Raw genomic sequence first — 24,440 nt, 5'->3', positions numbered from 1 at the left:
CCGCCGCCCCTGTTCCTTCTTCCCTGGACTGTCTCCGCGGCGCCCGCTGGGCTCTCTTGGGGTGAAGGGCAGCCCACACACCCCTACGCTGCCGGACAATGGTACTGGCCAGAATGCTTGGCCTGTCTCGTCCCGGCCTAGGCAAGGTTCTGTTGGGCGCGGTTTGTCTGGAGCCACGCCCCCTGCCATGGCCCCGCCCCGCGGGAGGTCGGTCTGTGGGCGGTAAATAGCGCCGCACGTGAGAGGCAGCTTCAGGAGTCGAAGAGCTGGAGCGGCGCGAGCGAGTGTCTGAGAGTCAGTCCGGTCACCGCACCTGCCGCGCGTGGCGATGAGAGCCGCGCGGGTCGCCCTGCGCAGCGCCGCCCCTCTGGCGGCGGGCGGGGTCAGCGGGCGCGTGCCGCGCGAGGTGGAGCGCTTCTCCCGCTACTCGCCCTCCCCGCTCTCCATCCAGCAGTTCCTGGACTTCGGTACGGGCCGGGGGGAGCTCTCCTGCCCGCCTCAGGCTCTGCGCTGCCGGCGGGGACCCTGGCCCGTGGCTGGCTCCAGCGCTCTGCCACTGGCCGGCTCCTTCGTGGGTGTGTCAGGCTCAGGTGCCCCCGCTCCCAGTTTAGAGCCACGTGGTTTTTTGAAGCCTGTGCCCCAGACTCTGGCTAGGGATTGGGGGCGGGGTGGGGCTCTCCTCTGCCGTAGGGGGGCGCTGCTCTCGTCGTGAGCATCCGAGATGTTCCCATTATAAACAGCGTGGGGGACGGGACCCCCCTCTGGCTGCTCCACAAGATTGGAAGTCAGCAAAGCCGAACAGTTTGGCAGCAGCTCTTTACCGCTGTACAAACCCGTTAGTAGAACGAATGAATGATCAGGAGTTTGATCGTATGCCTTGCTGCTGACATTGCCCGACGCCCCGGGAGTGCTGCTCCCTCCGAGGTGCTGTTCTCTGACTGGGGTAGTAACCGGAAGCCTGTGCTGCTGGCAAGTGTGCCGTGAAGCTGAAAGATCCTATGGCTGTTTCATTAAACGTTGAATCCCAAAATATGCAGAAATTTATCTTGTACCTTAATATTGTTGATGGGGATCACCTTAAATAGCTCAACCGTTTGTATGTGTTAAACTGTAGTGCATGTGAACAGAACAGATGTGATTTTTATGTACCAGTCACAATACGAATGCTTTGTTCGGCAGATCTGATTTTCAAAGCTGCTAAAGGTGATAAATCATGTTCCAGTGATGTGTTCAGATTAAGGGGTGGAGGGGAGTGAGTGATTGACAGACTAACTGTAAGAGTACACTGTTTACATAGGCTACCTTGGCTCCCATAGCTAATGAAGAGGGAATCCCCCTGCTTGAACTTGAAATGCAAAATATGTCTTTAACTAGATGTCATTCTACAGATGTCTGTTTCTTGCTGAACTAGGTATCCACTATAGTCATCTAGAAAACATCTAGAGTAAAGAGTTGTTGGTATATGTGCAGAAGAAATAGCCAATACAGCATCCTTCTTAGGTTGTTACATATTTATGCTCTTGTAATAATGTAATACTGGGATTTGAGGGAGTCTAAAAGAAACCTGCTCACGCTTGTAAATACATTTTAAAAAATGCTTAACTTTTCTTATTTTATAGGTTCAAGTAATGGATGTGAAAGAACCTCTTTTGCATTTTTGAGGCAAGAACTTCCTGTGAGGCTGGCAAATATCCTGAGAGAAATTGACCTGCTTCCTGATCAGTTACTGAGCACTCCATCAGTACAGCTGGTAAAAAGCTGGTAAGTGCAAAGGATTTTGTTTAAGTACTCAGTACAGAATATGATAGAGGTGACAACTCTATACTAGATATCCTTGGAGTAAGAGAAGACAATAGCAAAGTATATGGTCAGAGGGCAACGAAGTAAGATGAAAAAATCTTCAAATATGACTTTACCCATTCATGAATCTGTATGATCTCTTAAGCATCCTGGAAAACACAGTCCCATTCTTATCAACAGAATTGTAAACGGCCATAACTTGTTTTTACAACACCGCACAACATGTCTTGAAAAATAACATGTAGACTCTTAAGCAAAATAAATGAAATCTGACCACCTGCATATCCCTACATTAAAGTAGCCTAAGGCAATATATAGTAAGTCTCTAGGTCCTTTTGCTAGCTTTTTTTTGGTACCAATTTGTCAAAGGGAGCATTGAGACAAAATACAGTGTGGAAGATTTTAGACTGTTCAACTGCTATTCCTGTCTTTATTTAGGTTAAATACAAGAAAATCTGTCATTACTACATTACTAATGCCTTGGCATACAAACCAGACAGTGAAAAATGTTAGAAGTAGTAATAATAATAATAAAATGAGATTATGAACTTGTAAAATAATGTTCAAACTGGCACCTTTTAAATCAAATAACTTGACTACACAATTAAATCTAATCAAGTCTCTTAGTGACAAAAATAAGTTGGTTTTTTTCGAATTCTTTCTGCTCTCTAGAATTAACACAACAATAGAAGAGTCAAGTGGATCCTATTCTGGCTCTCACATCAACAAAATTATTAACAGACTTTCAATTGCAGATATTAAATTCCACTCTTTGACGCTGTGAAATTTAGCCTGCATAATCTCTTACTGTAGGCAGTGGATGAGCCAAACAAACACTGCTTCACTTTCAGATTTTATGTAGAGTTTGTAGGGCGGACTGGCTGGCATTGAGGGGGAGTTGACTATAAGCATGGAACTATGCAAAAGTTAATTTTGAGTAGAATCTTAGAGCTATGGCAACTTATTAACTTGTTCAATTGTAACTTTTTGGGGAGGAGAACTTTTTCTGCTACTTTAACATTTTTAACAAACAATTAAATAAGCAGCCTTTTGGTGTTTTGTGGACAATCTTTTCTAGGTACATTCAGAGTCTAATGGAGCTAGTTGAGTTTAATCAAAAAAACCCAGAGGACCACAGGGTTTTATCTGAGTAAGCATTTCATTTTTCATCTTCCTTTCTGTAATACATTCAGCTTACAATGACTGACTATGCTGAGTTACCAGCATAGTTGAAAGACCTAGAGACTAGACTTGTTTCAGTACAAGGTATATTAAGTGCTAACCATGTTGCAGCTACATTGGCTTATAGCAGTTTTTTAAATAAAAGTGACATGTTGAAACTGACCAAGCCAATGGAATAAAGCTGAAAATTGTTGATATCTTAACAGATCTTGTTTTCAGAGCCAACAGGTATAATAGTATTTTAACTGGTATGAGAGGGGAAAAAACTTAAACAAAATTACTCTGGGACATCCCATTTCAGTTAAAGTTCTATTGCAGGTTGGAGTGCCGATTTTGGTTCGGTTTTGTATTAATTCAACTCAGGTTCTGATGAAGTAGACCTAGACATTTGATATTACTAGTATTCCAATGTATTCTTTCATTTCACCTACGGGCCAAAAAGCCCCCTTAAAAGAAAATATTATGTATATGATTAAGACATAGGAAGTGGCTAGACATGGGAAAACTTAGACAGGTGATGAGAGAGAGTGTTTGCATGTGGACTGTAAGTGCTTTTGGCAAAGTCAAGCAATTTCGCTTGCCACTCTACCTTAGCCAGAAGTTTCTTTATCTGCCCCTGGGAAAAGAATGACTTTGGCCTGGCCTACACTAGGAATTTACGTCGGTATAGCTAGGTCCCTCATAGTGTGAAAAGTCCATGCCCAGAGAAACACAGGTATACTAACCCTAACACTTGATGTAGAATTCTTCCATCAACCTAGCTATGGCTTCTCTTTGAGGTGGATTACCTACACTATGGGAGAATTCCTCCCATCAGCATAGGTAGTATCTACACTGAAGCGCTGCAGTGGCACAGCTGTGTCGCTTGTGTAAACAAACTCTTCAAAGTGAAAATCATCAGAGAGAGAACTGACTTTTTATGAGCCTGATTCACCATCCAGTTTTTCTGATGTAAAATTGAAGTGATGCATTGGTGAATCAGGCCCTGTATTTAAAAAGTGAGATCTTCTGTTTAGGTTAGTGATGAGGTCCTTTAAAGGTTATGCTATGAGGTTGCCTTTAAAACCCAATTGCACTTGTTATAATTTTTTTTTTAATATAAGCACTTTGACTAAATTAGAGTTTCTTTGCACAAAACTTAAGATGCCGCTACAGAGAATTTCTTGTTTGAAACTTACCCATGTACAGTCTTAATATTTATCTGAATGTCTTGTGATTTATCTAGCTTTATAGATACACTTGTTATAGTCCGAAACAGACACCACGATGTTGTTCCTGTAATGGCGCAAGGAGTAATTGAATACCAAGACACCTTCAGAGTGGACCTAGTCACCAATCAAAATATTCAATACTTCTTGGATCGATTTTACATGAATCGTATATCAATCCGGATGCTAATAAACCAACACAGTAAGTCTTCACTTTTCCCTTGAGAAAATGTATTGTAGGTGTTGTGGAACATGTTAAAGTAAAAGTTTCTTATGACTATTAGAGGACTCTCTCAGGTGACTTCATATGTCACTAGTGTTTTAGTATTTTTTTTAACTGCAGATATGAGCTAGAAGAATACCAGAATACTTATATAAGTTATCTCAATTTGAAACTTCAATGTTAACTCTAAACTAATGAAAAGGCTTGTGTGGAAAACTAGTGATATCCTCACCCATGAATAGACTTTTAAGCATTTCTCGCATGCGGCCCCATGGGCTTTTCTTGTGGCCACAGCTTCCTGGGCAGTAACTGGGGGCGGGGAGCAGAGCAGTGGCCCCTGCCCCAGGGCCACCAGCAAAAGTTGGTCCTGCCCCACTCTGGAGCCACAAATGCCAGATGAGCAGGCAGCCAGTGAGTTCCCCACCTTCCCGGGAGTGGTGACGCTCAGACTTCAGCCCTGGGGTGACGGTGGCAGCCTCTTGTCACAGGGCTTCAGGCTCCAGTGCTGGACCCCGGCTGTGGGTGCCGGCCCTTGGCTTACCACCTCACTGCATTGCCCCTGGCCTCCACTACCTCCTTGGCCCCCTATCTATCCCCACTGGTCCCCACTGTTTCCCTATCCACCTCCCCATCCAGGGCTCAATTTGTTCCCTGGCTTGCCAGGGCTGGGTAAGCCTGCTGTGAAAATTGATATTAACAAACATTCAATTACTTTTTACAGCAGCAGACTTACCAGCTAGCAAGTCTGTTGTTTCTATTGCTTATTGGTTGCCTTTAAAAAAAACAAACAGGAATGTGCAAAGCACCTTATTTGTGTTTCTATTCTGTTTAGGTCCAGTAAAGAATAGAGACAACTGTACATTATTATTGAGGCTGCAAAAAAAAAAACCAAACCCTTTACATAATAAACTAAAATGATATGTATATGTGCATATTTATTTTCCCCCCTATTCCCCCCCCCCCCCAAGTTAATTAAGTATTTTACTTAAAATTGTGAGTTGGTGGCTGCACTTTGAGGCTACCAAAAAATTTGTTGTGAGAACCCTTGCTTTAGATGTTGATCCACCAGTTTAAAATAAAAAAATCAGCATAGTTAGTGTCTTTGAAATAAGCAGTAGTTCTCCAGGCACCAAACCCTCCTTGTCCTTGACTCTTGAAAATCTAGATTATTTTTCCCACTGGATCTTTTGGGGGGGGGGGGGGGAATCTCCAGTATCTGAAATTATTACTTACCCAAAAAAAAAAAAAGGAATCTTTTCCTGATCAGAGTATGTGCATGTGAACTGACTTTTCATAATTTTGTTGCTTACCAGAAATGAAATATAATATTGGTTTATCTTAAACAGCACTCCTTTTTGATGACAATACCAACTTGGGTCACCAACAGCACATTGGAAGCATTGATCCATGCTGTGATGTGGTGGGAGTGGTGAATGGTATGTACATTGTTAAATCAATAGGCTCTCTCTTCATGGTTAGCACTGACTGTTTGCAAGTAGTTTGACATGCAGACAAAAGATGTACTTGTGTGGGGTGCTGAAAATGACTTCTTTTAAGTGCCTGACAGTTATATCAGCTATAGACTAGCTGATCTCCTGGTTTTAAAGAGGGTGCAAAATAGCAGAAGAATCCATCTTAGAAGTAATTTAAGACCTAATTGATCAAGTGTTAATGAGTGGTAGATGAGGTGAGAGCAGTCCATGGCAAATCAACACCAGCTGTGTGTAGTGGCAGACTTCTATCTTTCAATCTCTAGGCATCTGTTAAAATGTTAAACATGCATGTTTAAATTTACAACATAACACATGAATGTAGTATGAAGTGATATGTTGCCAAAGAAAATAAATTGCTATATTATAACTTTGTTTTGCTTTATTACTACATACACTTACTTTTGTAAAATTAAAAATATATTGCAGATGCTTTTGAAAGTTCCCGGAGACTCTGTGACCAGTATTACTTAGCTTCTCCAGAATTAAGTCTTATTCAAGTGAATGGTAAGATAATGGCTTAATCTCTTATTTGCAGACTAATAATCCTTATCAATAGCCTAATTGACTTTTCTAACTCTTAGAAAAAGACCCTTTCACTCAATCTCTCTTTAATGCTTTTGTCAGAGTAGTCCGTACATGGCTTCCTCTTGAAGCTTGTTTACCAGATGCCTAATCTCATGTTTGCTCCTTCCACTTCTTTAAGCTCCTCCAAGTTGCCTTTTTCACATCAGTTGTTGGAATCCAACAACTGATCTCTGCATTTTGGTTCCATAAGATAGCGCACTGGCTTTCTGACTCTCAAATATGAACATTCTCTTTTGAGGAGTGGTTCTTGCAAATCCTGCAGAGAACATACTTGACCTGCCCCTATAGTACAAGCACTAGCATATGATGGCAAGGAATAAGCTCTCTTTACACTTAGAAAGTGGATGCAGGACTAGAATCCAGGAACTGCTGAGTTTTAATCCACACTCTGTGTGTCTGATTCTGGGCGATTAATTCTTGCCCACTCCATAGGAATGCTAAAAACTGAATGATGTGTGCACACTCACTTGAAAACAACTGTGTTCATGAAATAACCAATTGTATACAAATTGGTATATGATGTGCTGGGGGGGGCGGTGAATAAAATTTTTCCTCTCATTTCCTTATTTATTATAGCATGACATCATTTGCTTATAGTAGAGCTGATTTGGGAAGCAAAAGCAACAAAAGAAAAGCCTTAAAATGGGGGAAATGTTTCTTTTTTTTCCCCTCTCTAGGAAGAGTGCCAAGACAACCCATTCACATTGTTTATGTTCCTTCCCACCTCTTCCATATACTGTTTGAGCTCTTCAAGGTTTGTAAACCCACGTTTCTGTTATGAGCATGTCATTGCCCAGTTCTGTGAGCGTGAACTAATGTATTTCAGTCTTCAACCACTTTTGTTTTTAGTTATGTCTTGCCTAAGATCATGAGACAGACAGCCCTAGAGGAACTATAGCTCTGGTAACTAGAGGAATGGAGAGTGGCAGCAGATAGGAATGACTTGGAATTCAGATGCAGTGGAGTGTTGAAAAAGGGGGGGGTTGTGTGGGTGGAGCGGGATAGTGTGGGTGGAGGGGGATATTCTTCCCTTTATTGAGCGTAGTCTTATGAATTCTGGAGTCCCTTCTGTCAGTGGAGTAAGAAGGGCCTTATGGTATCTGTCAAACTTGTGATGCACAGAAGGATATGCAAAGAGAGGAATGGGAAGCATCAAAGGAGCATGCATCCTTGTCTAAACATTTTAGTTAGTTTATGTCAAATACAAGATTGGTGAGGAATAAATAAAATATCAATATTTTTGAGGTAGTTAATATTGCATATGTATGCTCTTGAAAGAAAAGAATATGGTGGCAACAAAAATAGACCAAGAGGTAATGGGATTGAAGAGGTGGTGTGTGGCTTGTTTGGGGTAAAGCACCAGGACTCCACACTGACCTGGGCATGTTCTCTTAGAATCTGACTACAGATTTCCTTTTTAAATGTCTAATATCTAATCTTCATGTTGGGCGGGTACAGCGTCATTTCTGATATGTATATTGAAGTGTCCTTTCCAAAAATTCAACCCCAAATAAAATGTCTTTAGAAGTCACTTCAGTTGCAAGTTTTTCCTTCAGTCCCCCTATACTAAATTGCTAAGAACATTCCCCAAAGACCAAACAATTGGGGGGTGGGGGTAGTCAGCTCTTTCTAACAAAGACCTGGTATGCACTTGGAAGAGGGAGGTGGGGGGGAGGACAGAACCACACCAGAATCTACTATCTGTGGTGCTGCGATAGTAACATACAGTTAATTGAGCCAAACTCTTCTGATGATGGTGATTACCTTAATTTCCATAGAATGCCATGAGGGCAACAGTTGAACATCAGGAGAACAATTCTTCCCTTTCTCCAGTTAAAGTGACTGTTGTTCTAGGAAATGAAGACCTGACAATTAAGGTAATCTATTACTTGACTGCAGTAGCCCGTAAATGAAGTAAAGACTGAATATTCCACAACAAATAGCAATAGAAAAGCTTGCTGACTTACAACTGTAGGACAAAGTTAATATCTACTATAGTGTCTTCTACTGTAGATTACTTTAGACAGGTTATTTATCAGAAATCTAAGCTTTTGTGGTATCTAATCAGGAATAACTGTTGGGTTACTGGTGAATGGGTTCAGGTGCTAATGTTCAGTGCTATTTCTAGAACAGACTTATAGCTGACTAATTTTTTTATCAGATATCTGACACAGGAGGTGGTGTTCCATTGAAGAAAATCAATCTCCTGTTTAGCTACATGTATTCCACAGCACCGAGACCAGTGGTGGATGACTCTCGTAATGCTCCTTTGGTAAGATCTGAAATTTATAGTAATTTTGTAAAGGAACAATGCAAGATAAAGTACTTGGAATTGCCTCAGAGTCTCACTGCTTTGTAAGTTAGTCACAGGTGAATTGAACTTTGCAATAAAAAATACATGCTTTGTTGGAATGGGACCAGTGGCATTCTAAGGGTTCAGCATTTTTCTTCATTTGTATCTTTAAAAGTCTCTCTGATCTCCACCTTAGGCAGCTTTTTAATGTCTCATCCCCTTTCCATTTAAAAAACAAAACAAAACACCCTCTCTTCTTGCACATTAGATTTTATTTCCCCCCCTCAAGTGAAGAATGACCTCTATTTGATGCAAAAATCGTGGACAAAGCAACTACATGTTACAGGGCGCAGTCTTTCAGTGGCTTCTGCTCCCTTCTTGTGCCCCAATCCTATGTTAATAGCCTTTAGGAATTCTGTTTAAATTGGGCTATATGTTTGTTTTAAGAATGCAGCAATGCTTGAGACTAGCTGGGATGTGTTTCTAATGACTGTTGGGTCAAAAACAGAGACAAGTTGGTTGTCTAACAACCTGTGGACCTGTCTATGCTAGAATCCTTCTCCTCTCAAGAGTCACAACTTGAAGGAAGGAGCAGTATTTCAGTGATCTCTGCTCCCTATCCTCACTCCTCCCCATAATAATATCCTGATGGGTTTTGTTGACAACAGCTGAGCCAACAGTTTGCTGCCACGCTGAACAGAGTAGAGGCCATTGCAAGGGTTCCCTTCGCTTTTTCTCTGAAAACCTAGCCAGCCATTCTGCATCTTGGTTCTCTTCCCTCACTTGCACTCTTAACATTCCTACCCCAAATTGGGCCCTTTAGGGACAAGCTTAGAACACAAGTTCCTTTGCCATCTTTCCAGCTCTCTGCTTCTGCCCCAGTCTGGTTAAAAAGAGAAGGCATGGCTGTAAAAGTATGTAAAAGTGAGAGGTGTAAAATATATAATTCCCCAATTGAAGACTTGAAAGATCTTTCAGCATGTTTTATGATTGAGGATGAGTAATTTTTTCATAAAGTTCCAGTGTTCTAAATGAGACTTCGTTGTTAACATTTTGGGGTGGGGGAGGGAGAGAAGCTCTGCAGTAATGGAGATGTTCAGGGACCTAAACTGTCTCCCTGGAACAGTCGTCATGCTCTCTGGAAATGGAAGACATTTTGATGTATTGTACTTTACTTATTTCTAGGCTGGTTTTGGGTATGGCTTGCCAATTTCTCGTCTATATGCTAAATACTTTCAAGGAGACTTGAATCTATATTCTATACCAGGTTATGGAACAGATGCTGTTGTTTACCTGAAGGTATGTGCTTTTGTTACATGAAAGTAATATTGCTGATTACTGATAGGTACACTTATCCCACCTAATTGACATTAAAGTGTGGTTCTACATAAAAATGGCTGAAGGCCTAACTTGGCCTGCAGACCCTCTCTTGCTGGTGAGCTAGAAATTACTCAGCTTGGTTTTCAGAGCTGAGGGTCAGTTTTGTAGTAGTTTTCAGCTGATCCAATTTACACTGGTATTTGAGGTCTCTTCTCTCCCCCCCCCCACACACACAGTTGTTAAGTAGAAACTTATGGGTTAGGGCTGCTGGTTAGAATTGAGGCACCCAAAGTACAAAGATTCAAGTAGCAGATCTTCACTGATCTTTGTTTTCAGCAGTGAGATGTCCAGCCTTATAAGGAAATATAAATAGTTGTTACCAGTAATTTATCTGTTCAACTATTGTACAGATTCTGAATTCTAGGTAAGATAAAGACTTCAAATTATGTCAGATTCTTTGTTAAATAAGGGTCCAGTCTACTACATACACCAGGTTTCTGCAGGTAACTGTAAAAAAAAAAAACAAAGGTTTTTAGCAATCTTTGCATCTACTACTGAGAGATACTTGCGCTGACTGCGTTACAAAATTTAACTGTATTTTAAGTATCTAAGCACAAGCTATAAAATGGTGTGTATATGTTTTATATGTATGTGTTCCACTTCACAGTAACTTTTTATTAATACCATCCCAACCTGTCTCTTCATCATAGAATCATATATCTGTAAAATGGGGTGAGACGTACAAATGCCTCTTTGGGCCTTTTGAGAAAGGGGTTGTCCTGCTATATCTGGGATTATCTTGATTGTAAATCACCCCAAAGAAGTCATATTATGCAGAACACAAACAGGTTCATGGCCTGTAAAATCTGACCGCAACATGACTTGACACTTAATGACAGCACATCTTTCTCCTGGCCAAACTCTCCTTGGCAAACATAAGCACAACAGAGCACACTGCTGTGGCCTATTACAGATGCAAAAGACTAATGCTCACCTGACTATTAATCCAAGCATGTGGTTTTCTGTGTAACTGTAGTATCAGTGGCTCAGGTCTCTAAAACTTATTGTTAAATCTATATTGCTTTGATTTTTTTTAATGGTATATTTAGAACTCTTATTGTTGTGGAACGGTGACCTAAAAGAGATTGTTGAATAAGTAATTCCTGTATATTTTGTTTGCTTGCTTTTAGGCTCTTTCAACAGAATCAATAGAAAAGCTCCCTGTGTTCAACAAGTCTGCCTTTAAGCGTTATCAGATGGCTACAGAGGCAGATGATTGGTGTATCCCAAGTAAACCAAAAAACTCAGTGAGGCAAAGTGCAGCTGTGTGAAAGATATGTCAAGTTGTATGAAGAGACAGTTTGATTCCCTTCTATCAGGACTAATGCTTGAGTGCATTACTCTACAGTTCCTTCCAACAGGTCATGGAATAGGAGGACTGTCAGTCTGTTGGAATAAGGGAAGGAAAGATCATGCTGCAGGTTATAGCCTAGACCATTGCTGGCGTTACGGGTGGGCGCCTGCCCTGGGCGCTGTGGTCAGCGGGGCACCATCAGTGCTTAATTTGTTCCAGAGCTTGCTACCGCTGAGCCCTAGTACCTCTCGCCTGGGCAGTTCATAGCCCCAGCACCTCTTGACTGCCGGTCAGCAGCTGCTGCTCTCTGACCACCCAGCTCTGAAGGCAGCGCTGCCAGCAGCAGCACAGAAGTAAGGGTGGCAATATTCTACCATCCCACCCTTACCTCTTCGTTGCCACTGGTGTTGGCATTGCCTTCTGACCTGGGCTCCTAACCAGCAGCCACCACTCTCCAGCTGCTTTGGTCAAGAGGCAAGGAGCTAGGGTGACCAAATGTCCCCGATTTTATAGGGACAATCCCAATATTTGGGGATTTTTCTTGTATAGGTGCCTATTACCCCTCCACACTTGGTCCTGATATATATAATTTTTTTTTTCATACATGCTATCTGGTCACCCTACAAGGAGCAGGGTGGGCCTGGGGTTCAAGTCTGCAGAAAGGAACTCTGGGCATTGTGAGGGAAGGCAGCAGGAGCAATGGGGAGCCCAGGAAGGCAGTGGGGGCCAGGGACAATGGGGGAAATGAATGGGGAGGCAGTAGGGGCCAGAGGCATCAAAATATAAGCTGGCCCAGGGTTCCATTTTCCCTAATGTCAGCCCTATCTAAACAGCACGATTTGACCTGTGCAGTTCAGTACAAAGCAAACCTAAAAATCTGTATATCTTTCAATGTTGCCCTTACCAAAAAAGTTCTTGTATAAGAAGTTCAGATTAATACTTCAGAATTTCAGGTACATGATCTGAGACTTGATATAATAGATGTATACAGTTTCTGAACCATGTTTACACTTGAACCTCTAAATGCTGACACTTGTCAGTTAGGTACCTATTTTTTCTCCCAGAACAGTCATTAAAGTGTTACCATGTTACAGAAATCTGCAGTTAGGTGCATGTATACCGGTGTACAACACCGTCCTATTCAGATCCACTTTAACATGACCGGGCAGCAGCAGGATAGGAACCTTAAGGTGTGGCAGGTTGGTTGACCCACACATGGCTAAGTATCTTATGACATTAGAAAGTCCCATTTTTCTCCCTGCACTTCCCAATGGTAAATGTTAGACAACTTTTATTCCAAAAATAGCTTGCTTAGATAACTTTTATTACTTGCCCTGAATGGGTAGAAGATTGGTGCCATTTTCAGGAATTGTTTTTTGTTTGTTTTTTGTTTTGTTTTTGTTTTTTTTAAACTAGCAAGTTGTGTTCAAGGTAACTTGGAGAAGGCTATGTGTATGTATCTTGGGGATGCACTTGACTGTGACAAACATAATGATGCATGTAGTTCACATCTTTGAACTGTAAGAGCTGTACCAAACGTATAGGCTTGGATTTTTCAAAGAATTCCATGTATGGAGAATCCAGTACTTCACATGAACAATTAGTATCCATGCTTAGTTGTGTGATGGTTTTGTAATGCAGATCATCTTCTCTAGAAACAGAGACAGCGCCACTAAACATTCTTGCTGTGGACATCAGATTTAATTTAATTCTTAATCCAAGCAATAGTAGACTGTTATACTACCTTGTTCAGCAGAATGAGTTTTAACTAGTACTGTGTATAACTGTACTGTATGGTGTTTTTATTTCATTATTATAGCTTTAGTCCATGTGTGTAGTAACATTTCAGAGAATGTTCCACCTTCAAAAGATGTTTTAATGTTTTTGTAGCTCTTTTGGTGTAAACTCTCTCATGTTGACTTGAGAACTTGTAGATTCTTCCAAATGTTTAATTTGTTTTTATAGAAACTGTGTTTTAGAAAAACTTAGCACTGAAACTACTTAAGTTTAACTACTGAGCAGAATGATTTAATACACTACATAAAAGTTGGTGAATAATTTAGTTTATCACCTTGCATGATCTGGAATTTCCAAAGATGATCGGATAGTCTAAACAAATTATAAAATGGGCTGACTGAATACATTTTTCTTCCTTATCAACTCTTTAGAATCAAATATCTTTCATCCCTATATTTTTTTAGATTAAAAAGGTCATCTTTACTGTGTCCCAGCGCTTCAGTAGCTTATAGATCTTGAATGCTAGACAAGGTCATGAAGTGCACCTAGACATAGTCTCTCATTTCAGGTAAACATAAATTTTGGCTCTTTCTCTAGGCTCATTAATGCCTGAGCATGACCTGTGCTCTCATGCTTTTTAGTACTTTTGTAATATATAACCACATGTCCCTCTCCTGGAGAAGAGTGTCTTTATTTTCAAAACATCACGTACACTTTTATGCTGCTGTGAATAATGTTAATACTTGCAGGTGGAAGTATTCTGAACAGCATTATCTTTAAGCCTATATTGAATTATAGGGAAACTTTCTAATGCTAAGTGAGTCTTTAGTACCAACTCTATATTCAAAACACACTCAGTGCCATAGGTGGTTATCAATACGCATACCAGATCAGCACTCCACAAGGAGTCTCTTTTGTATTTAACTACTTTGCACTAGAATCTTAACTGTTTTTGAAGTTTGTTTTAAGGATAAAGCTTCTGATTTTAAGCCTTGTACTGTACATAAGTGTTATAATTTTGTAATAAATATTTTTTAACTGACTTGTTCTTTCACTTCATTATTGCGGTGGGTCTGCTCAGGGTGTAGCTTTGTTTGTGGGTTGTAGAACCTCCATTTGTTGAAGTTGTAAAGTGAGCTTTGCAGAATATCTGCCCTAATATATTACTCTGTCAGCACTTAGTGTTGTGGTATGTGGTTGGTTATTTTTTTTAAATATTTTCAGCAGACTGGGTAGGGAGGGTGAAACAACAGTGTTTTCTTTTTAATAAGGACTGAAAGTGCACAGACACTTGCAGTTAAGGTAACTCTTTGCAATTTGAGCATCATTTACACACCTGCCAATTTTTAAATGTTTTCCTTATGGTCTGATCTAAACACAGTGGGCCTAAAACACATCATAAAAGATAATCTCTATCGGGAAGACAATATAAGCCGATTGATGCACCCTTCCATCTCTCCTGGGTCACTTGCAACCAGTCCTCCAGGTGTTTTCCAGAGCTCTTTATATGGGTCATTCCCGAAGTCTTTCATAGCATAAACTGCTTCTGTATTTAAGGGGGGGAAAAAACGAACTTTTTGGCTACCTTGCCTCCCACTTGCCACAAGGATGCTATGATTTTTAAGTACAGCTCTTGCTTACATGTCATCCTAGGACTTTTTTTTTTTTCCTTCCTCAAAGGAAACCTGAACAACATCTTCAAAAGATGAGCCTGGGAGCTTAAATTCATAACTCTGCTATATAGCTAAAACTCATGAACTGGATATGGCTTATTACAACAATCTATGACCCACTTAACCTCCCATCACCCCTTTCCTCACTGTGACTGGAGAGGTGTTAACAGGCCACCTCACCTTGAGTGATCTCTTGGAATATGTGTTAACTGCTTACATTAAACAATGTGTTCCACCTTGCATTTAGCTATGCTACTTGGAGTGCATTGCCCAGACCTGAAGAAGAGCTCTGTGTAAGCTTGAAAGCTGGTCTCTCTCATCAACAGTAGTTGAGCCAATAAAAAAAAAAATTACCTCACCCACCTTGGCTACACTCACACTTTACAGCGCTGCAACTGGGGTGTGAAAAAAACACCCCCCCCTGAGCGCTGCAAGATACAGCGCTGTAAAGCGTTAGTGTAATCAGGGCAGCAGCGCTGCGAGCGCATCTCCCAGCGCTGCACGCTACACCCGTAAGGGATGTGGTTTACATGCAGCGCTGGGAGAGCTCTCTCCCAGCGCTGCCGCTCTGACTACACTCACGCTTTGAAATTCCAAATGTAGCCATACCCATAGGGGGTTTAAGTAATGGAGTGGTTGGGAATAAAGAATAGCAATGCCACCACCCTATTAGTAATAAATTTGTAGTGCCAACTGAGTAAATATAAAACCTATAGACTAGGACCCTATGCTGTTAGGAACTGTATAAATAACAATGGTCATCCCTTCCCCAAAGACCTTGCAATCCAGGTGTGGGGCAAGAGAAAACAGATGAAGACAGATAGGAGAGTACAAATCTACTGGGATATTACTAACAACCCAGAAGTTGATACTCCACTATCCTTATCCATAATACTTGTAGAATCAAGCATCTTGCTGATTGGTATAGCTACATTTTTAAAAAACAAAAGTGACCTCTTCTATCATAACTGCCAAGAGAAAGTGGAAAGATGCATCAAAACTAGCATTTACTGAATGGTCTTATAAAAATCAGTGCACTACATGAGTCTGAGGGGGAACAATAGTGAAGGAAAAACTGGGATGTTTCTTAAAATAACTGAAGAAAATAGCAAGAGAATATTTTGAGTATGTCCTCCAATGTTGCTGTTTATCAATTATCACTTTACCCTCACTCTTCTGGGAAAATGTTATGTTTGTACAATAAAATTGATTTAAAAAACATTGACGAGTTAAATTTTAAAAATCAAACATAGCAGCTCATGATGTAGGGAAAGCTATCATCTTCTGGTTCTAGTTCCCTATCCAGTTTTCAATGCAATGTGGCATGTAAGATGTACGTTAAATTTTTTCTTAGTATTACTTTTCCCTGTGAGCAATTATTGTAGTTGCCAAGGGAATGGTATGTTATAGTATCTGGGATGGTAATGTACCCAATCTTGAATGAAAAGGGAGTTAGCCATGAGACAATGTTTTTATTAAGATGGAGTTCATTCTATGGGGGGGGGGGGGAAACTGAGAATCTGTTATCCCGTATACTTTCTACTTCCTATATCGTTGACTTACTACTTTCTATAATCTTCCATGATGAAAAATGACCAAGTTTACTAACACAATGTTGGGGTAAAAACATTGTTTCCATTAAATTAATATTTACATTAAAATATTTCTATTGGTCTGGATTTTCAATTCCAAAAGTTTGGTTTTCATAATCTTACAGATTTGACCGAATACCATTCATTTAAATATAAATTTCATAGCACATATGCTCCACGACTGGTTGTGTCTGTATTTCCACTAATGGTCCTTATTTTCAAGCTGTGTAGTTTCCATTAAAACTTGTTCTAGGAACCTGGCTCTCAGCCCAGAAGAGAATGGCATGTAAATGTTTTTAAACACTTGAAGATGGTTTTGAGAAAAAACATGGTTTTCTTCTCGTGTGCTACAGAAAGGAGGAAGGCTTCTGAAAGCTAGAGAATAAATCATCATCTCCAACCAATGCTGAATTTTTCAGAAGCCATTGTTTTTAAAACAGAGTGCAAACCTACCCATAATGTTCACTGATTTCAATCACTGCTGAGCTAAATAACTTAAACTGGGAGAAGCAGTGAGTGAGGTTAAGTCTTTAAAGGGAGTTTTTCAAAGGCAGAAATGGGAGTTGGGTAACTAGCTGCCCTTTGTGCCTCTGAAAATTCCAGCTTTCATCTGCAAAAAGCTTTGGAACTGTATTATTATGTAAGCCTTTATGCTTTCAAACTGCTGAATGTACATTAACAATGGGTGCTCAGCCTTGCTGGATAAGGTCCTAATTAACTACCTTGGTGGCATGCAAAGAAATTGGAAAGAGGGGAGAAGAAAGGTTGTGCAAGACTAATTTTCTAAGCCAGGTGAATATAATGATGTGGCTTACAGTCCACAATATTATTCACAAGGTAGTATTAAACAATGTGAACTCTAAATCCTACCCCAATCCTCAAGGGCTTTAGATGCAGCAGAATTGGTGTAGTTCTTCTGTGTAGCAGGAGGCAGGATTTCTGCAGTCCATGGAGAGAGATCTAAACATCCTGTGTCATAGAGCCAAGATCAGTGGCTGGCCCCAGAATCCCTGGTTTCAGAGGCAGGGATAGAGGAGCCTCCACCCTTGCCCTCTGGAACAAAGTTGGCAGCAGCATCAACTAGTACAACTTCATGGCTGCTATAGTAGCAGGAGAGCAACTTTGCTGCCATTCCACAGCTTGGGGTAGGATTCCACACACACATATTAACACCTACACCAAGCCCAACTACACAGGTCTGGGGCAGGATTTAGCCCTTGGTAAATATACATTATTGCCTGATAAGCAGCAATATCCCTTTTAGTTCTGGGCCAATGAGACAAGTGATCTGTTTTTAACAGCTGCATAGATGCATATTTTAAGAGGCAGAATAGACTGGTAGGTTTTTACATTTACTCCATTTTTTTTGTTAAGGGAAAAGGCAGAATATTCTCAGAAAACTATCAATCATATTTAAGTGGTGAGGCAAACTGTCCAAAACAGTGCAATTGATTTCTGCAAATATATGCATTTTGCAGGGAAAATCTCCACAATGGGGCAAAATCCATCCCTCACTAAGGTCCCTTTATGCCATTCTGGTGGCTTATAATATGAACCAAAACAGTGCCCAAAGAACTATCATAGAAGATTAGGGTTGGAAGAGACTTCAGGATGTCATCGAGTCCAATCCCCTGCTCAAAGCAGGACCAACCCCAACTAATCATCCCAGCCAAGGCTTCATCAAGCATGACCTTAAAAACCTCTAAGAATGGAGATTCCACCACCTTCATAGGTAACCCAGTCCAGTGCTTCACCACCCTCCTAGTGAAATAGTGTTTCCTAATATCCAACCTAGACCTCCCCTACTGCAACTTGAGACCATTCCTCCTTGTTCTGTCTTCTGCCGCCACTGAGAACAGTCTAGTCCCATACTCTTTGGAACCCCTCCTTCAGGTAGTTGAAAGCAGCTATCAAATCCCCCCTCATTCTTCTCTTCTGCAGACTAAATAATCCCAGTTCCCTCAGCGTCTCCTCATAAGTCATGTGCCCCAGCCTCCTAATCATTTCCATTGCCCTCCTCTGGACTCTCTCCAATTTGTCCACATCCTTTCTGTAGTGGGGGGCCCAAACCTGGACACAATACTCCAGGTGGCCTCACCAATGCCAAATAGAGAGGAATAATCACTTCCCTCATCTGCTGGCAGTGTTCCTACTAATGCAGCCCAATATGCCATTAGCCTTCTTGGCAACAAGGACACACTGCTGACTCATATCCAGCTTCTCATCCACTGTAATCCCCAGGTCCTTTTTTCCAGAACTGCCGCTTAGCTAGTTGGTCCCCAGCCTGTAGCAGTGCATGGGATTCTTCCGTCCTAAGTGCAGGACTCTGCACTTGCCCTTGTTGAACCTCAACAGATTTCTTTTGTCTAGGTCACTCTGGACACTATCCCTACCCTCCAGCATATCTACCACTCCTCCCAGTGTCATCCATGAACTTGCTGAGGGTGCAATCCATTCCATCATCCAGATCATTAATGAAGATATTGAACAAAATTGGCCCCAGGACTGATCCCTGGAGCACGCCGCTCGATACCAGCTGCCAACTAGACATCGAGCCGTTGATCACTACATATTGAGCCCAACAATCTAGCCAGCTTTCTATCCACCTTATAGTTCATTCATCCAATCTATACTTCTTTAACTTGCTGGCAAGAAAACTGTGGGAGACCGTATCAAAAGCTTTGCTAAAGTCAAGGTATATGCTATGTCCTCAACCTTTAATCTTTGGCACAGAGAAATGAATGAGAGCATATCAGAAATGGGAGGGGGGGAGTGACCAGAGCACTCTGCACTACAGAGCATCCCATTGGTAGCTGGATGGGGAAGGTTCATAAGTTAAAGCAGCTCAGGGGCTTTAATTTATGACAAGATTGTGCCCCATTGTGATGGGTGGGTAATGCAGGGTGAGCAGAGAGCTTGAAAACAAATCATTTAAAATTATTTGAAATGTCATTAGCGACACAGGGAAATCAGGGATGACAAACTGCTCCTTTGGAATTTTAATTAATGATAATAATACCTAGCTTTCCTGTAGCATTTTTCATCCATAGATCTCAAATTGCTTTAACAAGGAAGGCAGTATCATTATCCCCATTTTACAGACAGAAAAACTGAGGCACAGAGCAATTTTAAGTGACTTGCTGAAGGTCACCCAGCAGGCCACTTGCAGAACCAGGAATTAAACCCTGGGCCATCTGAGGCCCAGTTATGCCCCAAAGTGAATGTTTATGATTGTGATTATGCCTTTTCTATCAGAGATACAGTCCCAGTACTACTGGCTGTTCTTTAAAATACCTGAGCCTATAAACAGAGTTGTCATAAACAGATAGCTAAGGGTTAATGTCTCTTTCACCTGAAGCACCTGACCAGAGGACCAATCAGGAAACCGGATTTTTTCAACTTTGGGTGGAGGGAATTGAGTGTCTGAGTCTTTTGTCTGTCTGCCTGCTTTCTCTGAGCTTTGGAGAAGTAGTTTCTACTTTCTAGTCTTCTGTTTCTAAGTGTAAGGACAAAGAGATCAGATAGTAAGTTATATGGTTTCTTTTCTTTGGTATTTGCATGAATATAAGTGCTGGAGTGCTTTGATTTGTATTCTTTTTGAATAAGGCTGTTTATTCAATAGTCTTTTAAGCAATTGACCCTGTATTGTATCATCTTAATACAGAGAGCCCATTTGTATGTATTTTTCTTTCTTTTTATATAAAGCTTTCTTTTAAGACCGGTTGGAGTTTTTCTTTACTTCAGGGAAATTGAGTCTGTACTCACCAGGGAATTGGTGGGAGGAAGAAATCGGGGAGATCTGTGTGTTGGATTTGCTAGCCTGATTTTGCATTCCCTCTGGGGGAATAGGAAAGTACTTTTTGTTTCCAGGACTGGAAACAGAGAGGGGGAGTCACTCTGTGTAGTTTCACAGAGCTTGTGTCTGTGTATTTCTCCAGGAGCACCTGGAGGGGGGAAGGGAAAAAGGATTATTTCCCTTGGTTGTGAGACTCAAGGGATTTGGGTCTTGGGGTCCCCAGGGAAGGTTTTTTCAGAGGGACCAGAGTGCCCCAAAACACTCTAATTTTTTGGGTGGTGGCAGCAAGTACCAGGTCCAAGCTGGTAACTAAGCTTGGAGGTTTTCATGCTAACCCCCATATTTTGGACGCTAAGGTCCAAATCTGGGACTAAGGTTATGATAAGAGTAATAAAAGGAATGGCCTTTCTCTGGCTCAGTCAGCAAGGATGTGTGACATGCAGCACAGGCAGCAATGTGCTATGAGAAGGTAGTTTTTAACTGAAAGACGATCCCATGCTTAAAGAGAGAATTATGGCACAGATTGTACCATGAGTGCACTGGTTTACTTTGGGGATGGTTAAGAGCCTCATTACCTCACAGGGAACTCTGGGAGGCAGTGTGGGGAGACAATGCCTGTCAGAACTCATGGGTAGCATAGCCACAATGAAACACCCTTGGGATGATGGTGCAACATGTACTACCCTGCACCACTGGTCAACTCTGCAGGTTGACACAGAAGGGCTGACCTGGCCCAGCCTGCCTCTCCTGTTTTAGGGTGGCTTATACCACTGCAGGCACTAGCAGGTACATTCACATGTACATTGGCAGCTAGGAACATGGTTGGCCAGGCATGTGCACAATACCTGAGCAGCGCACATACTAGAGATTTCATGTATTCATCAGAGGCTTGATCCAAAGTCCATTGAAGTCACTGGGGGTCCATCCATTGATTTCAAGAAGCTTTACATCAGTCCCTAGACATGTACAATTATGCATGCTTAATTGTGAATATCTGACCCAGTACATCTGGAGCTTTGCACACTGGAATGCCACATCATACACTGAAATGCACAAAAATCACTCCATGAGTTCTGTCTTTCCTCTTTGTCCCTCTACTCATTCCTCTTCCCACCACTGGTACTGTCCTATATACATTAAGAGCATATCCTATCTAACTGAGTGGTAAGAGTGTGACATCTGAGATATGGTTTTTCAAGATCATTGGATTATCAATTCACTTCAGCAAACGATCCGAGACTGTACTACATAACTCGAGTGTGCTGCCTGTCATTGAATGACACCATCCATGCCAAGGCATCTGGGAAACAGCAAAATTATTCACTGGGGGATCAGAAATTGTTTCAGATAGACTTAGGAAATTATATTATAGATATTAGTATTCAGGGATGGCCATAGGGTCTGTTCTCTGCCCTTATCCAGAGAGTTGTCCTTGCCACCTCCTCTGCTCTACAGTAGATGTTTATTCTCCACCCCAGAGAATTGATGTTCAGGAGAGAGAGTGCGTCTTGAGTTTAAATCTTTATTTACCACCATCGCAGTCAGACAGAGCATAAAGGGATTGCAGAGACTCCTATTTCTTTACAAGAACTGCAGCATCTATTGTGAGGAGACAATAGATTTTTCATGAACAGCTTAGTCCTTCAGAGGGGCATATCTTCATTTCATGTGTTCAGACAGGACACTCAGACAAAGCTACCTGCCCAGGAAAGGCTAAAACAAATGTCTTTGTTAGCAAAATCACGTATTCTTACAGAGAAACTCCTGCTAATAGAGTAAAGATATATTGGTCACACTGTATAGCGAGGTTCCATTTATAAAGAGGTTAATAGATGTTTTAATAAATGGTTACCCAATTGTTATCAGATTTTATAAAATCAATAAATTGCATATAACCACAACTTATAACACCTATTGCTGCTGTGCTTATAATCACATGTAACACACATTACTCATGCCTGTAATGTGCTTATAGCATACAGTAATAATTTATTAACCCTTTATGAACTATTAGAAATGGAACCTTAATGTAAAGTGTGACTGCTATATTAAGAAATGTATGATAAAAATAATAGAGCAGTGATAATTATTAGCTAGTTTTTTAGGGCTTTATCCAATGCCCACTGACGTCAATGGAAAGACTCCCATTGATTTCAATGGGCTTTGGTCCAGGGTAGCTCTTTGAGACTGAGAGAATATATGCATTTTTGGAAGGTTCCAAGGAGACAACAGTCATTAGTTAACATTTAGGGCTTGTCTACACTTAAAACACTACAGAGGCACAGCTGCAGATGAGGCACCATAACACTTCAATGTAGACACTACTTATGCCGACTGGAGGGCGTCTCCCATCAGCACAGGTAATCCACCTCCCGGGAGGCAGTAGCTAGGTTGACAGAGGAAGTCTTCTGTCAACCTATCACTGTCTACACCCAGCTTAGGTCATTTTAACAACACCATTCAAGGGTGTAGATTTTTCACACCCCTGACCGATGTAGCTAAACTGACCTAATTTTCTAGTGTAGTCCAGGTCTTACTTTACATTATCATCTAATCAGGACTGAGGTGTCATTGTACCAGACGCTGCACTAACATATAAGATGGCACAATCCCTTCCCAAGGAGCTTACATTCTAGTGACATAGATGGAGGAAAGAGAGGTACAGTGAAATATGTTTAGATATACTGTATGTTATATAGAAACATATTTACATATTATAAACATATTATATATTATATTATATAGAAACATGTTTATCCATGCATACACAGTCGCATTTGAAAATATTATAAAGTAAGTGCAAGCTATCCTTTTATGCCCCTCAACCTAATCACTAATAACTGGCTCATGTTTTACAGGCCTTGTGACAGATGTGGGTCTTGAGGAAAAATCCAAAGGAGGAGAGTTCAGATCTGGGACTGAACTTCTTGACTAGCCTTTAGTTCTATAATAAATTAAACCAACCACGGAGCATGAAACAACCCTCAACTTTGAGAAAGGTTCAGTCCAGATCTGGAGCCCAACTCTGTGGGGTAAGCACGACTCTGCAAAACATTTCCATCTAAAGGTCAGACCCTTCTGTCCAGAAGCAGGAAGAGTTTTGCCTGCACGTGGAGACAAGAGGATTGGGCCTTGTATCAGCAGACAACAGTGATTGGTCACAGCTTCCATTCATTTCTGACAGGCAAGGCTTTTTTAAAATAAAGAATTAAGAGTTTGCTAAAATCTTAAAAATGTGCCAGACCGTTTCAATGAAGCAGGAAGATGATTCCAGCTGTTTGAGGCTGCAAGCCTAAAAAGTTAAGCCTGCCTCCCATAGTCTGTTTATCTCCAGACACTTTGAAATGAATGGGCTAGTTTTAGGAAATGCAGCCAGCGTTGGATAAAAGGAAACAAAACAATGCTGTAAATAAGGTATAAGTGATCACAAACATTGAAATAACACAGGGTTGTTGTTCCATTGCTAGCTGCTGACCACTCTGGTGTTTTCTCTTGCTTACAGCATGCCGTCATCTTTCGTAGAATTGTGCTTGATAAATGTGCATCCTTAGACACCCAGCTGGAAAACAACAGCTGGCATTGTTCTTACATTCTTCCAACTTTGGGGGTGAAACAAAGTACAGTGTGTTCCTATGCCAGCTGTACCGAGAACTTAAAAACATGTTTATGTGAGACAAGCCAGAATGTGGGAGGATTAGTCATTCTGTGTCACTCCTCACCACCCTGAGCCTATTTCAGGAACTGCTTCAAAGTTCAAATCCAAGTCACTATGAATCCAGCTTGCTTTTTCTAGGAGCTATTTATTCTGATTGTTGCTGATACACAGATCAGTACGTAATGGAAAACATCTGAAAACAGGGTCTGAATGAGCTCTCCCGAGTGATGCATTGGGGGAAAAGACTTCAGGAGCAGATTGTATTTATATAGACACACCTGACTTGCCTAGGTGTTCAGCAGACAGACCTGCTTTGCCAAAGTGATCAATTTTGGCAGGTTATCAGTTGCAATTCACTTTCATATTGAGTGCAGGGGTAATTAAATGTTGTTATCCTTATTGTATGAGTAAAAGGCAGCAGAACTGTGCTTAGTATGCCCTGATTAAGGGTGGCATTCTAACTTGAACCTAACTTGCTGAGCAGGATGTAGGAATGCCAAATCCTACTCAAAAGGAGTGGTGTGGTCTC

At 41.2% G+C, this 24,440-nt stretch overlaps 3 protein-coding genes across 4 annotated transcripts in view; 2 read left to right on the top strand and 1 right to left on the bottom strand.

Moving 5' to 3' along the window:
• Positions 1 to 313: 313 nt before the first annotated feature.
• On the top strand, positions 314 to 14,237 carry PDK4 (pyruvate dehydrogenase kinase 4). 2 transcript variants are annotated; one of them, XM_050941737.1, is made up of 11 exons: positions 314 to 467; positions 1,620 to 1,761; positions 2,879 to 2,950; positions 4,208 to 4,392; positions 5,760 to 5,849; positions 6,333 to 6,410; positions 7,169 to 7,245; positions 8,270 to 8,368; positions 8,653 to 8,763; positions 9,970 to 10,083; positions 11,295 to 14,237. In XM_050941737.1, the coding sequence occupies exons 1-11, from the start codon at positions 329 to 331 to the stop codon at positions 11,433 to 11,435; spliced, it is 1,248 nt and encodes a 415-aa protein (XP_050797694.1). In that variant the 5' UTR covers positions 314 to 328; the 3' UTR covers positions 11,436 to 14,237. The 2 variants fall into 2 exon arrangements, with proteins under 2 accessions (XP_050797694.1, XP_050797695.1); XM_050941738.1 differs by lacking the exon at positions 314 to 467 and adding an exon at positions 558 to 575.
• Positions 14,238 to 21,797: 7,560 nt separating this feature from the next.
• The window catches only part of ASB4 (ankyrin repeat and SOCS box containing 4), a 46,983-nt gene continuing 44,340 nt past the window's right edge, over positions 21,798 to 24,440 (bottom strand). Inside the window, exon 5 of the mRNA XM_050941736.1 lies at positions 21,798 to 21,969. Within this exon, the coding sequence (XP_050797693.1) occupies positions 21,952 to 21,969 (18 nt within the window). The 3' untranslated portion in view covers positions 21,798 to 21,951. The remainder of the gene's footprint in view (positions 21,970 to 24,440) is intronic.
• Positions 24,107 to 24,440, top strand: part of LOC127045558 (serum paraoxonase/arylesterase 2-like) — a 152,700-nt gene continuing 152,366 nt past the window's right edge. The window contains exon 1 of the mRNA XM_050941742.1: positions 24,107 to 24,287. The gene's annotated coding sequence lies outside the window, so the exon portion shown is untranslated. The remainder of the gene's footprint in view (positions 24,288 to 24,440) is intronic.

The sequence above is a fragment of the Gopherus flavomarginatus genome, chromosome 2 (genome assembly GCF_025201925.1).
Source record: "Gopherus flavomarginatus isolate rGopFla2 chromosome 2, rGopFla2.mat.asm, whole genome shotgun sequence".
Classification (NCBI taxonomy): Eukaryota; Metazoa; Chordata; order Testudines; family Testudinidae; genus Gopherus; species Gopherus flavomarginatus.
Note: the sequence above shows the minus strand (reverse complement) of the source record. Positions and strands in the feature narration are given on the sequence as shown.